This window comes from Python bivittatus, unplaced genomic scaffold (genome assembly GCF_059951505.1).
Source record: "Python bivittatus isolate LINGU-HERP-01145 unplaced genomic scaffold, Pbiv_v1 ctg000590_np1212, whole genome shotgun sequence".
Lineage (NCBI taxonomy): Eukaryota > Metazoa > Chordata > Lepidosauria > Squamata > Pythonidae > Python > Python bivittatus.
The window spans coordinates 22,968,391-22,983,518 of record NW_028277086.1 but is presented as its reverse complement, the minus strand read 5'-3'; the positions used below and the strand labels follow the sequence as shown (position 1 = coordinate 22,983,518).

Here is a 15,128-nt window from a genome sequence, read left to right as displayed (position 1 = left end):
GTATTTACTTCTACAATTTCTATTTCACCTTTTCACCCACTGATTCTTTCTGCCATAATTCTTAACAAAGGTTCTTAGGGCCAAACTGTACATGATGGAAGAGATACAAAAATGGATTAGGTCAGCAGTCATTTGGGATAGGCTTTTTGAATTGTTTATCCCAATATGTTGCTTGCAGACCTGCAATTCCACTCCAGTGAAACTACTAGCAACCTTCAGAAGTGGTTGCAAAAGGGGAGGAATAATAATTCCTCTCCTTATTTCACTGTCCTGATCCAAGCACTCTTACAGGTAATCACTCTTTTTCGTATATGTATAAAATGGGTCATATATTCACGAAGTTACTTTTACATTTGAACAGTAGAAAGATCTGTTCAAAGAACTATTTTATAGTCACATAAGTACTGTTTTACTCTAGTGCTTTTTTGCATACTTGTAGTGTTGTGCACTACGGTTGTGTACAACATGTTCACATGGGAGGATAAAAATGATCTGGCCTCAATCAGAACTCTGAACACCTTCTCTGCTGCTACTTCAGCTTGAAAATAAGGAGATGTATTTTGCTATAGATAATGGTTATGTTGCGATTGATTGATTGATTATGTGCCACGAAGTCATTTCTGACTCCTAGTGACCACATAGATAGATCTTCTCCATGACAATCTATCCCTAGCCTGTTCTTTGAAGTCTCCCAATGATGCATTCATTGCACTGCAACTGAGTCCATCCAACTTGCTGCTGGTCATCTTCTTCTCTTTCCTTCCACCTTTCCCAGCATTAGAGCCTTTTCCAGAGAGCTGGGTCTTCACATAACATGTCCAAAGTATGATCATTTGAGCCTGGTCATTTGTGCCTCGAGTGAGAACTCTGGGTTGATTTGTTCAATGATCCATTGGGTTGTTTTCCTGGCTTCCACGGTATTCTCAGGAGTCTTCTCCAACACCCAAGTTCAAAGGCATCAATGCAGTTCCTATCCTGCTTCTTTAAAGTTGAGATTTTGCTTCCATAGAGTGTCACAGGGAATACCATGTATTGCATAGCTAATCTGAAAAACTTTTTGGCATGTGAAATAGATTACAAGCCTCCAGGTCATATGATGAGCCACTTTGGTTTAGTGGTTAAGGCACCAGGCTAGAAACCAGGAGACCATGATTTCTAGTCCTGCCTTAGGCTCATAGCCAGCTGGGGGACCTTGAACCACTCACTCTCTTTCAGCCCTGGGAAGGAGGCAATGGCAAATCACTTCAAAATCTTGCCAAGAAAACTGCAGGGACTTGTCCAGGCAGTCACCAGGAGTCAACACTGAACTTGAAGGCTTATCATCATCATCATCATCATCATCATCATCATCATCATCATCATCATCATCATCATCATATTATAATTACATTTGGGGGGATGCACTGAGGAAATGCTGTGAGACTTTGCTTCCTTCTCATTCTTTCTGTTGCTATGGAACAGGATGAATTGTCTGTATGTGGCAAGAAAAATCATCAGCATTTGTTTTTACATTTAGTTCTTAGTGATACGTTTTATGGTTTCTAAAGCAATGCAGAATGATAGAATTTCAGGCATGCCCTATAATTTCTATATTTAGCAACAAAATAATCCCCTCTTCTTTGAGTAGTTTCCACTTATCTCTGTAATCAGTCCACAAAATTTGCTCTTTTACTCTGTGGTCATCCTGTGAAATATTTCACTAAGAACAAAAAGCAAACCAAAAAAAGGGGCCTATGAAATATGGTCCTCAGATGAATCTGGAATGAAAATATGTGGGGGGAGGGGAGAAACTCCTTTAGTTATTGCTGTTCCTTAAAAATATTTATTTGTTTTCAGGCATGAATATCGAAGGGCAGGGCAGAAGGAAAATGCTTATTTCTTCTTGTCTTTACTTCTTTACTTTTGTTATCAACTTTATTCATACTAGAAATTTAGAAATTGGAGCTGTCTTTTAAAAAAGAAAAGAAAAGAAAAAGTAAAACTAACTAAAGGTGTCTCCACAGCTATTTGGCTGTTTTACCCCAACATGTTGTGGACTGGGCCTGTATTTCTAACAGCTGATTTTTTCATTTCCAGGTATTACAGCAGAGGTGTTGGTAGTAAATTCTTTTGATGACCTACACAAGAAGGCTCGTGAAGCCCGTGGAAAGATCGTTGTTTACAACCAGCATTATACCAATTACGATAAAACAGTGCTCTACCGACATCATGGAGCAGTGGAAGCAGCTAAACTGGGAGCAAAGGCTTCTCTTATCAAGAGTATTGCTCCATTTTCTATCAATAGGTAGGAGCCTATGGTTTAAAGAGATTCCCACTTCACCTCTTCTTTCAGATGTGTTCCCATAGAAAAGGAGGCATTTTGGTTGAAACCATTCCCTGTTTGTTGTTCATATCTAAGTGGTAGTTGAGGTAAAGAATCTGACATCTCAAGCTGCTTTCTTACCAGAGAGTCATAATTATTTGGGCCATTCATGCTTTTGTGAGAAATCTGAGGAATAGCAGTTTTGCTCTTCTTTAAATGTTGCATTTCATAAAAGGGCTTCTACATGTTGTTTCTAAATTATCATTGCTGAAAAGGATAACAGCACATTTCAAATTTAAATACGAAGGAACAGTCCCCCTACCTACCCTCTTCATGTTCGGTTGAAGGTTTTTCCAAGACGTTTTGCAACTTGGGGTGAAGCAGAAAAGGTGTCCACTTTGCCATCCAAGGAAAGTAGGTTATTTTGGCACCTGAGAAAGACAATCTCTCAAATGTTGCTTTGGCAATGAAAATACAGTGAACCCAACTCAAAAGTCTGAGCTATCTCACTCTGCTACTGAATATTTTCCCAACCTGGTACATTAAAGGTATGAGTCTACAGCTTTCAGAATGCTAATTTACCTTAGTGCCTCCAGATGGAATTTCAGTTAAAATACATCTGGAAAAGAAGGTTAAGGAAGATTAGATTACATTATGGTTTAATTTGTGGACACCCCAAGAATGTGGACCCCTGGACCTCCACCCCATATCCAGCAATTACTGTATCACCACTTGGAAGCATTACATTCTGAAACTAACCCACCCCCATAGACATACACATCACTTCTCAAATATCCCTGAATATGCCTACTACTCCATATTATTGGGGAGAAAACATTGGTTGCCTGGTACATTTTTGCAAGCAACATCGCAGCAAACGTAAGATGCCCTTCAGTGAGTTATTTGTCTGTGACACCAGAGAGAATATATTGAAAACTGGTGTATTTCTTCTTCTTTTTCCATTCCTCTGCATATGAGAATTGAATCATGGCATTTCAGAAATGAATTCTGTCTAGCATTTATGATCCACAGTTGTGTTAAAAAACACTGGGAAACAAGATCTTTCAGGTAGTCTTGGTGATTAAAATGGCCTTAACTTTAGCCTGACATTAGCATGATTTTTGTCAACCAGGAGTTTGAACAATTTTAATTGTGTGTGTGGGGGGGGGGAGTGGTATGGAAAACTTAGTCTTTGCTAAAATTGATAGGGCCCAATAGAAAGGGCTACACAAATGTGCTGTTTTTAAAAACAAACTTGGCTATATCTTTGGCGTGTTTGTATGGTTGAGTTTCTTTGATGGCTTAATCTCTGGATGGAATGGCTGAAGAATAAAATAAGTAAATCTGAATAGACAATTTTCAAAGGGTGGACCCAGGGATAAAACCCAGAGTTCTGTTTCCTCTGTGTTGCTAATACTTTGTGATGGACAAGATTTTCAAGCCCAGTTTGAAGACACTGAGTTATGCTGCATGAAAGAAGCTGCTGTGGTCAAGTGAGCCCACAAACAATTGCAATATGAACAACAATATCCACATCTTGTTTCCAAAAAACAAAGAAAAAATATTAAAAGGCATAAGCTATTGTCCAGTGGAGACTGAGTCATGAACTCAATGCAGCTGGACTTTTTAAAAATTATTGTTGAAAAAAAGTTAAAAGTTCATCCAAATGTTTATTATAGAAAATATTGAAAAAGGAGACAAACACAGAAAATAAAACTGCTGGTATATAAACTAGCACCTGAAAAAAAATGTTTATAAAGGACAAATGTAATAACGCACCAGGAAGTGAGGACAGTTTAAAGTATCTTGGCTTCATTTCTAGACCAAGTATTCTACAGTACTTTAGACTGCTTTTACTCAAAGCTTAATATTTATGAAATGATTTTATTACCAGTCTTGTGTAATTTTTTTTAAGCTGACTCCTGCATCCACTAGATTATGTACTGATTTCTGAAATTCATTCACCTGGCTTTTGCTGTCACATAATGCTATCTAAAAGTGACTGCTATGATATCAAATACATTCCTTTAAAAGCATTTTTTCCTATATCATACCTTTTGTGTAAACAAATGTAATCTTTAAGACCAGGTAAAAAAGAGGTCTGATTCATATAATGTATAAAGCTCTAATATATGTATACCTCAGTGAGCTAGATAAATTTGCCCACCTGTTTCATTAAGTATGTGTGTTAGTACTTTTTTTAAAAAACTACAGTTTAACTAAATGAAGAGATAGAATAGCGAAATGTTTTAGATCAATATATCTGCATTCTTGAATGGAAAGTGTTATTTGACATTTTAAAGGATATTGCATTACTAGAATCTGTGGGGAAAAAAGTGTTAAGTTTTAAAAATCTGAGTTGCTTGATATTGTTCTTTCAGCAATATTCTGTTTATCTGTCTCTCTCTCTGTCTCATGCATACATGCACGCATACACACACACCTGGGCCTCATATCACTGCTGCCACTCCACAGTGACACAACCTACCCTTTATGCCTGCAAGTGACAAGAGACAATGTGCAAGTCTGCAAAGATTTTTTTGCCTCTGTGTCTTCCTCTTCACCACCTGCGGTGTCTTTTCTTGTCTGTCCTGCTGACAAATGGCATTGAATCAGCCCAGCTGGACATAGCGCCTTTTGTCAGTCAGCATCAGGAGGCATTGTCAGCTTCCACTGCATTCCTTTTTGAACGTTTTTATTTTAGACAGATTGATTGGAAGTGCTGATTCCATCTGACTACTCCAGTGATACATAGAACATCCAGAGGCCTGCTGGGCCAGGGGAAGAAAAAGTGAGCAACTGATTTCTAAATAATGGAGTCTAGTAGAGACTGAACCTGAATATTTCCAGGGGAAAAAAACCCCACCCCATTTCTATTTTAAATCTCAGTTACATCCTTAGCTACATTGTAGGGATGTCCCTGCTGAGTGCTAAGAGGACACTTTTAGGAGAAATAACATTAGCAGGAGTAGAATTCTTTTAGGCGAAGGACACATTTGGAATTCTGTGAACATATAGTGAATGTGACCAGTCATCCATTTAACTCCACCTCTATCAACCCTTCAAGGTAGACCAGACTAGGAAACCAATGTCATGGACTTCTGGGGAAAAAATGGCAAACTGAACTGAGAGTGGAGCTGACAACTGTGGTGAAATTAAGAGCCTGAGAGTGGAACAGCTCTTTGTGATTCCTCTCTGGACAAGGAGAGGACTTGAGATCACCCACAAGCGCTCCAGACAGTTACTTCTCATGAGAAGACTGCATTCTCCGGCGGGTTTAGAACTCTAGGAGACAAGGGAATAGCTATCTTAGCTCAAATCGCGGTTGATGCCTTTTCAAAGAACACTGGGTCGCATATTTCCTTTTCTAATCATGTTTGGAAATTGCTTATTAACTGCTTTTCAGCTATTAGGAACTTTTGGAAACACCAGGTGAATTTCCTTTAATCCTTAATGAAAGAAATTTTAAACACAAGTTTAAGGACTTAATTTTTTTTTTTTTTTTGGAGTAAACAGCAAAAGGGTGATTAGAATGTTCATTTTGGAAAGCTGCAAATGAATTAAGGGTCCAGATAGATTTGAAACAAGATTTTGAAATTAATAATAAGAATCCTTCCCGTAGGAAAATGCTGCTGTTTTGAATTCTTAAAAAAAAAATACAATAAGATGGAACTTTGAAGGTTGGCAACTAGATGGAACCAGAAGGAACTAAAGATTATAATTAAAGAAGAACTCTTAAATTTGACTTACTAATACAGAATGTAGCAAAATACTTTAACGTTGGATGATATTTGCGAACAATGGGCCCAGAAGTTAATTTTAAATGTCTGTCATTATAGATAGACTGTGTTTATCTAGATGTTATGGAAGAGGAACAATTTTTCCTGGACAAGACAGACTGATCGGAAAGTGATTTAAAAATGATAGACTACAAGAATGATATGGAAAAAGATGCTACACTGGATATACAAATGAAACTGGCTGATGTCTTAATAATTAAAAGGGATATGCAAATAACAAACTAAAAGAGTGATCTGGATAACTTTCCTATATTGGATTTACAAAAGAGACTTTGTAAGTTTTGAAGAATTTTGTGAGGACAAAGAAAAAATGAAAAATCAAGTTCTAGGACATTATTTGAAGGGATTAAAGATTCAAAATTGTTAAAAGTACGAGGAAGGAATATAAAGTTGGCTTATTTGATCAAGGTTAAAATAGATGGGCTGTTGTCTCTGGTAACCCTTAATGGACTTTTGCTGATCAGGACTGAATGATGAGGCTTTAAGGATTTGTTTATAGATAAGACATGAGATATGGGAAGAAGAGATCATTTGTTGTATTTTAAGAGAAGGTGATAAGTTACTAAAACTGATTATACTTGTTGTGATAATGGGGAAAGTCATTTCTTGATATATTTCTTTTCTTTTTCTTTACTATAGTCTTATTTTTTCTTTTTTTTTCTTTCTTGCACTTTCGATTTCTTTTTATTCTTTTATTTTTAGTTTGTATTAGTTTTTATCTTTTTAATTGTAATGTTTAATAAAATTACTATTAAAAAAAAAGAAACCAAAGTCATGCATGCTAATACTACTATTATTATAAAGTTACAGTAACAGAATCTTGCAAGTCTGAATGCACTTCCCCCCTCTCTCCCTTTATCTTTGTGAGAACGAGGGAGGGTCTTTTCTGAGATACTTTCTCAGGTTACAGTTCTGGTCTGGACTCAGATTTCTTTTATCTGACCATTGTCTTCCTCCTGTTCCTCAAGATTATTCCTTCTGCCCATTATATCCTCTCAGGATACTCACTGTCTTTCAGTAGTGTAGACATCTGTTGATCACTCTTGCATCAAATATATTTGCAGGAATGCCTTTGAGCCCCACAAAGATGTGGTTGGATACAGGCATGTACAAGGAGGGCAAAGGGGCAAATGATAAAATGTATCTCATGACTTCATGACACAAACTCCATGACTTATGGACTTGTGTCCAACAACACCCATTTTGTCATTTTTTTCTTCATTGCAGAATTCATACAGACATTCTTGTAATATCTTTTTAATTGACAAACCCCATCACATAATTTGGTAAATTGTGGATGGGTGGGTAGGAGAACACTGTTCGCTGTCTCTGCCCACTCTAGAAAACACCTTTAGTTCAATATAGCTGGATCATCTTTAGGAACTGACATTGGCCTACATTTGGCCAAACTTTCTTAATATAGTCATGCTTATTTGTAATTTTCATGAATGTATGCCTTTTCATACAGACATTCTACACATTGCAAACTGCAATGAAGAAAAAAATGACAAAATGGGTGTTGTTGGTCACAAGTCCATAAGTCATGGGGTTTGTGTCATGAAGTCATGAGATACATTTTATCATTTGCCCCTTTGCCCTCCTTGCACATGCCTGTATCCAACCACATCTTTGTGGGGCTCAAAGGCATTCCTGCAAATATATTTGATGCAAGAGTGATGATTTATTTTGTAGCATGCTGGCTCTTGTTTAAAAAAATCTTCTTAAAAGAAACTTTACAAAAAGTTATACGGGGCAGGAAATTTGATAGGTATGAAGGATGTTCTCTGGGGACATCTGGTGTCTGCAAGTATCACATTGCCTACATTTGGCCAAACTTTCTTAATATAGTCATGCTTATTTGTAATTTTCATGAATGTATGCCTTTTCATACAGACATTCTTGTAATATCTTTTTAATTGACAAATCCCATCACATCATTTGGTAAATTGTGGATGGGTGGGTAGGAGAACACTGTTCGCTGTCTCTGCCCACTCTAGAAGACACCTTTAGTTCAATATAGCTGGATCATCTTTAGGAACTGACATTTTCTGCCCACCCTTATTTCTTGTAGATAAATCTTCCTGAATTAAAAAGAATTTTGCAGTTGATGTTGAAGAGGTCTCTGCTTAGTCCTTCCAGGAAGTGCCACATTTTATAGGAAATTAAAGGACATTGGATCTCTTTGTTCAGCAATCCACATTTTCTCCCAGGGGCAAATTTTGGCACTGACTTGTCAACATTACAGGAGACTCCTAATGATGCTGGGCCAAGAGCAATAAAATCTTAGCAAAAATAAACCTTAAAAAACAAACATTCAAATATTTAGTCTTCTAGGGAATGTGTGGTATTAATTTGCTTGGCCCATTCTGAAGCCAGAAGGTAATTATTGAGATAAACTTGAAAATACTAAGATTAAAGAGGGAGAAGAAAATCAAAGTAAGCTAGAGGACTATAGGCAGAAGCAAGTCCTATGGACATTCCCCAGTGTGAGAGTATATAGGGCTGCAGTGTCATACATGTTTTAGTAATAATAACTAGATAACAAAATGGAAGGTGGGTGCATTGAGTGGTCTTCCCTAAATGAGTTGGATTTCAGTCCCCATATTCTCCAGCTTTTTGCCATGCTTTCTAGGAATTTGAGATCCTGAAGTCAACACATTGGCAGATCTCCAGACTGAGTAGGTTATCAAAGAGAATACTAACATTAGACATTTAATTTAATTCATAAAGATTTTTTTTTTCTAGTGAAGAAATGTTCATGAATCCCACTTTCATAACATGGGAAGGACTACTAGGGAGGGCTGTGCACACTTAGGAAATTATTTTGATCTTGTGTCAGCCTCAAAAGAAGATATACTGCTTTAAGGATTGGGGGTGTGGGGGGGGGGGTGCTGCTGTAATAAATAGCAAGAAGAACATATGAGGTCCAAAGCACTTTTCCTAAATATTTGCAAAGCACATTGAGCCCTAATATGTGGTCAACCCACAATGTACCACAGCTGCTGAGTTTATGGGAACTGTTGCTGGCACCTGCATTCATGGCTCAGATATCACTTCCTATTTGTATCATATGTTTAACTGTACTTGATCCCTTCTGTTTGGCAAAACATAGATGTTTGAATTGCCCTCATAGTATTTTGTAACCTCTTTTTCATATAAAATAGGCTACTCCAATCTCCATTTGCTTTAAGAGTGTCTTCTGCTCAAGGATTAAGGCAGTTTAGAGATCTCGGTTGATAGTCTGCAATCTAAAATGAAATTACTCTGAAAATTTCCCATGCATCTGTAGTTGGCAGCCAAGAGGACCATTTTACAATTCATCTCATACAGCCACTAAAACATAGAAACTTTGATTGATGTTACTTGATACCTTATGCCAACCTTCCCCAGTTTAGTGCTACCTAGTTATGTTGAGCTTCAGTGCCCATAATCATCCAGTGAGCATCTCAGTCCCAACCAGCAACAATAACTGTCTGTGAGATCAAAAGCTTCCAGGCGTTGTGAGGACAAAATCCAAGCTTCCGATTATACAGATTTTGAAAAATGAAGTATTAGTGCAGAATTCCCTTGCGTTCCTCCACCCTCCTCCTCTTTTTTAATTGTGAATCAGAGGGCAGGAATGGCTTGTTTCTACTATTTACATGTTCCAGGAGCTTCTTTCTGGCTGAAGAATGTGGTGCCAACACTTTACATATTGTCTCTTATACAGCATTTTGAGCTGAGAAGTCTTAATACAGAAAAGGTCTGCCACTGAGGAGTAAATCTCTTCCAATCTGCATATTAATCTGGTAGAGTACATCAGGACAAGTAGTTTAAAACTGGGGACCAGGGAAATCCTCATGCTTTCCTGATTCAGTAAGAATGTCTTTTAAAAAGGATTCAGAAAAAATGATCCAATTTCTGGGGGGGGGGGGGAATTGTACAGAGTGAGTTGTCTGTTTTCAGAAGACCAGATTAGCTCTATTGCCAATAAACTCTCTGATATGTACAAACTATAAAGATTAGTTGTATGCAAATTGGTTTAGATTTGTAATAATTACTGAAGAGGTAAATAAACCTGAACACAGAAAACCCAGAACGGGCTTTGGATGCTGTCACTTTCAGCAACTGCCATCTGTTGTAATATACCATTTGTCATCCAAGCTGTTGTTCCACTGAATCACAGTTTTCCCAGGGCATTTAAATTTAACCAGGAGTTTACTGTATAGCTGACACCTGTTGGGAAGACTGGGAAAAAATAAGTCTAAACCTTAAGCAAAAGAGGATATAAATTCTTTTTCTGAATCTTTCTCTTGACTGCCTAGTATTAATAAAAGCTCTTTATACTACAAGAGGAATTTTATGTCCTATATTGAAGATAAACACTGAAAATGTCAAACATAAAGAAAGTTGAGATGTCAATTTAGAAATAATAAATCCAAGGTAGGGATCTTTATCTAACATTTCTTAGATTCTTTGGAGTATATAAATTTCCGTCTGTTGCATATATTTGGTAATATTTGGCTATATTTTTTTGTTGTGGCGGTTCCTTTTTAAGATTAGTACAAACTTTCTAAGGAATAATTGAAAAAACATATTTTGGAAGGTAAAATTCCAAATCTATCAAAAATCCCAGGTCTTAATTCATCCTCATGCAATTACTGAATGTTTGAGGGATAGGCAACCCATACTCTGTTGAATGATATAAATTACAAGACAGTACAGATGGTATTTAGCCCATTTAAAGTAGTGAATAAATGATTCTTCATGGAAGCGTGAGGGTTCTTTGCTTTCCAAGGGCTGGGGACGCCACAGTGTAGCAAATCTGTACAAAATGCTTTATTGCAGCACACACCTTCCCCAACAACAGATTATTGCTCTCCACCCATCAAGGACTTGCACAGTGATGTTGCGATGTGAATTTGTCTTTAATACGCAGTCCTTTAATACTTAGTTCAAGCAAAAGCCTGTAAGTCTGTAAAGTGCCATACAACCTTTGCCTCCTTCCAAACGTCGTTACTCTAGTTGATCCTCTTCTAGCTGCTGCCAAACTCCCAGCAAAGCTCCAGGCAGGACTCCCACCAGGATATGCTGCTCACCATAACTTGTGATCCTGACAGTTGAATGACAGTCCTCTCGCCTGCTTGTAATACTGCCAACCTTCAGACCTCGCCTCCGCTTCCCTGTCTGTATGCTGTTGGCTTATCTTCTTTCCTCCTACAGACACCTCCCCGCTCTAAGAGCCTGGGTGGGGGCGAGGCTGCCTCTGGGCATTGGCAAGTCCTTGAAAACACCAGGGTGTGGCTCAGTCATGATAGTAGCTGGAAGCTGGCCTAGATGCTTGTTGAGTTAATGAATGGCTGTATGAGGGAAATGGGGTGAGGAGCATCTCTGCCTGGCTGCAGCTACTTTTCCCAGACACAAACAGCCATCCCAACTTCACTCCCTCACACCTGTCTCTGCTGACTGTTGCCATTTTTATGATTAATCTATTTTGTTTTGCTTGGTTTCGCTCTTGTTTTGTTCACATGGCAACAGTGGAAATCTGACAATACTGAAGTCATAAGGCTAATCATACCAACATGCCACACAGTCCTTGAAACCTCAGTTACAATCCCCATAATCAGACATAACAAGCAAAGCTAAAGCCGTTTTCTAATTAATACACTCAGTATGCTTTTTCTCCAATAGCTTTTTCTCTCCAAATGTTTGTAGATCAAATGTCTTGCCAGATCTTCAAAAATGTCTCCAAATTAGAGGTCCAAAGTAATAAAGGAGAGTTATGTTGCTCTGTGTTTGTACAGGGAGTCCGTAAGCTGCCAGCTTCTTCAAGGTCTCAGTTCTTTGTTTCTGTTGATTGCACTTGTTCCAAAGCAGTAATGTTTTGATGCTTTATTAAGGAATAAAGTTTGTTAATTTACTGAGCCTCCATTTACTCATCTTTTCCAGCATTGCTGTGTTTCACATGTGGTGTGTCCATGCTGGGGATTTAAGACTCCACTAAAATATTTAAAGGAGTTGGCAGAAATGATGGAAATGCATTGTGTTAGCATTGATTACAGGGGGTTAAAGGTCAATGGAAGCTCATGCAGTATCAATGTTTTTGGCCATATAAAATATATTTCTAGCTTTCTTCTAAAGTACCAAATTGGGAAGCTAAGGTCCAGCATGGATCTATCATAAGTTAGATAATTCCATTCTGAATTGTAATAAAAACAATACAAATGCTTTAATTCTGAGACACTGTCATCATCTCTTACTGTGCAATGTTCTTATATTTGGCGTAGATACTAGAGACAAAGTATATATGGCAAATACTGTAGTTTTGAGAATTGTAATCCAGAATATTTAGAAGGCATCATAGGTAATTCCAGGGGTCTTTAGAGACCTAATCCAAAAGCCATTATTGGTCAATACCTTTATTAGAAGAACCAGAATGGCACAAAAGAGTAAGCAAGCTTTTGGCTTCTCCAGAACTCTTCATCAGGCTAAAAATTGTATCAGTAAACCATATCTGGGCTGCAAGGATCTGGACAACCACTAGAAGAAAACTAACTGTTCCTGCCACCTAGTGATTGTCCAGGTTTCTCCAGCCCACATATGGCAAGCTTACTTTTCTTATAGGTGAAGCTCACAGGTACATTAGCCTAGCAGAAAGCATAAATGATCATTACATCTAAAGCTATGTTCTCAACCTCAGCAACTTTAAGATGCTGGCTGGGGAATTCTAGGAGTTGAAGTCTCTTAATCTAAAAGTTGCTGAGGTTGAGAAACACTGGTCTGTATAACTACAAACGTGAAAAGTAATTTTGGATAAAATGTCAAATTACAAGCCTTGTGATTGGAGAGGTTTGGGCTCTCTAATTGCAGAGCTCCTCTTCAAAATGTATAAATTCTTCTTCCTCTGGAGATAGTGTGTAACTAAAGGTGCTATTTTCCAGGGGACTTAAAAAGCAATCCTAGCTATGTTTCTCCATGAAAAGCAGTTCTAAAATTTATACTGAAAGAACCAAGAGTTTGCCATTTTTGCACTCGTATAAATTTGTAATCTTCAAATTCCATGATTCTGGGAAAATAGGATGGTATATGTAGAATTTTCTCTTTCTGTTTTTTGTCACTAATTTTAAATATACTTATGGGGGGGTGTCTGTATTTCAAAGTACCTTAAGGGGACAAAACTTAGTCACAAGATAACTCTCTTGAGGTAGTGAGTTCTGTTATTTGGTCACTGTATATGGAATTTTAGTGTGTATAGAATGTGGAGAATTAATATTATTTCAGTCCTTCAATCTAGAAAAAAGCAAACTTACTTCCCGTTTCTGTTTAAAGATATATTTCAGATACAGAAATAAAGATAAACTTTTTCCCCCTTGGATTTTTTCCCCCAAGTTTAGATTCTGCTTGCATCTTGTATGACAAAGGTGTAGAAAATGATTTATTGCCAAGCTGATATCTGATGCATTTCAAATATGAAAGTTCTGTCCCAGGGCAAAAAAAGGAGGGGGGGGAAATCCCAAAATAATTTTCCAGTCTGATTTGTTCTCTTCCAAATTACATCAAAGTCAATAGGGTTGATTCAATAATAGAACATATCAGAAAGCAACATTTGGATTCAGACAGCTACTCACGACCTGCAAGCTTTGTCCTGAGTTACTGGTGATTGCCAACTTGTTCCAGTGTTACTAGAAAGGCCATAATGTGGGTTACACAGAGGCCTCTGCAGGGGGAGGGGGATCAATGAAATCAAGATGGTAGACACAACTGTGTGATTGAAGCTGTGCCCCTGTTGTATGTGTGTTGACATCACAAACACAAAAGAGCTGGGTTTTGATCTCATGGTCATGACTACCATGACTTTTTTGACACCCCCATCCCACCCAGGATGCCATTGGGTTATATACATAATCATTTGGCCTTGCATCTGAAGAATTCATCTTAAACATTTCATGTGCATGGCAGCCCCTGAATGTCTAGAATTTCTCCTAAAGTTGCCACAAATTGTAATTTCTAATATGACAGGAGAAAGTTATTAAACCAATGGAGGTAGAAAATTATTATATTAACTTCATTGATTTAATTTATATTTAAATGAAGTTAAATTCTACTTACATCTTGGAATGGCTCGCTACACCTTTATTTATTTAAATTTATTGGCCACCCAACTCCAGTGGACTCTGGGCAGCTCACAAAACTAAAAAACACATCAAAATAGCTAAAGATATTAACTCATCAGGCAGCCTGGACTAAAATGCTGTAATAACAAAACCCACAAAACAAAACAGGGGCCATTAACCAAAAAAAAAAAAAAATCAACCCTAGGCCTGGGACGAAGCCAGGTTTTCAAGGCTTTCCAGAACCCCAGGAGAGAGGGCACTGTCCTTATCTCTGGGGGAATGTTCCAGAAGGTGGGGGCTGCAACAGAAAAGGTATGCTTCCTAAGTCCCAAAAGATGACAACATTTACTGGAGGGGACCTGGAGCATACCCACTCAGCTGGAGTGTTCTGGTAGGCAGATACAGTTGGAGACAAATGGTCTGTCAGGTAACCAGGCCATACGCCATACAGGCATTTATAGGTAATAACCAGCATCTTAAATTGCACTTGGAAGCCAACTGGCAGCCAATGCAATGGTGACACATGGGCACATCAAGAAGCGCCCATTACTGCTTGCACATCTGCATTTTGAACCAGCTGTAGCTTCCAGGTGGTCTTCAAGGGCAGCCTCACATAGAGTGCATTGTAATAATCCAATCGTGAGGTGACCAGGGCATGAGTGACTGTCTGATGGGCCTTCCGATCAAGGAAAGGGCACAAATGTTCTGAAACCACAGGTAGGGGTTAGCCCAATTACAACTTTTGTACCACTGAGTATTTTCAATTGCTTTCATTTATGGAAGCAACATGATTATATAAAGTATTGGGGGCCAGTTTTCTTCTGAGAAACAAAACATCATTTGCTATGGATAACCTCTTACAAAAATTTTTCATATTCCCATTATTTAGGCCAACTTTACGAAGCACGTATAACTCAGACATGTAAAGATGTC

The 15,128-nt window shown here is 37.9% G+C and overlaps 1 protein-coding gene across 1 annotated transcript in view; it reads left to right on the top strand.

Moving 5' to 3' along the window:
* CPQ (carboxypeptidase Q) overlaps window positions 1-15,128 on the top strand; it is a 151,956-nt gene that overhangs the window by 23,772 nt on the left and 113,056 nt on the right. Inside the window, exon 3 of the mRNA XM_088149100.1 lies at window positions 2,077-2,284. Coding sequence (XP_088005226.1) covers window positions 2,077-2,284 — 208 coding nt within the window. The remainder of the gene's footprint in view (window positions 1-2,076; window positions 2,285-15,128) is intronic.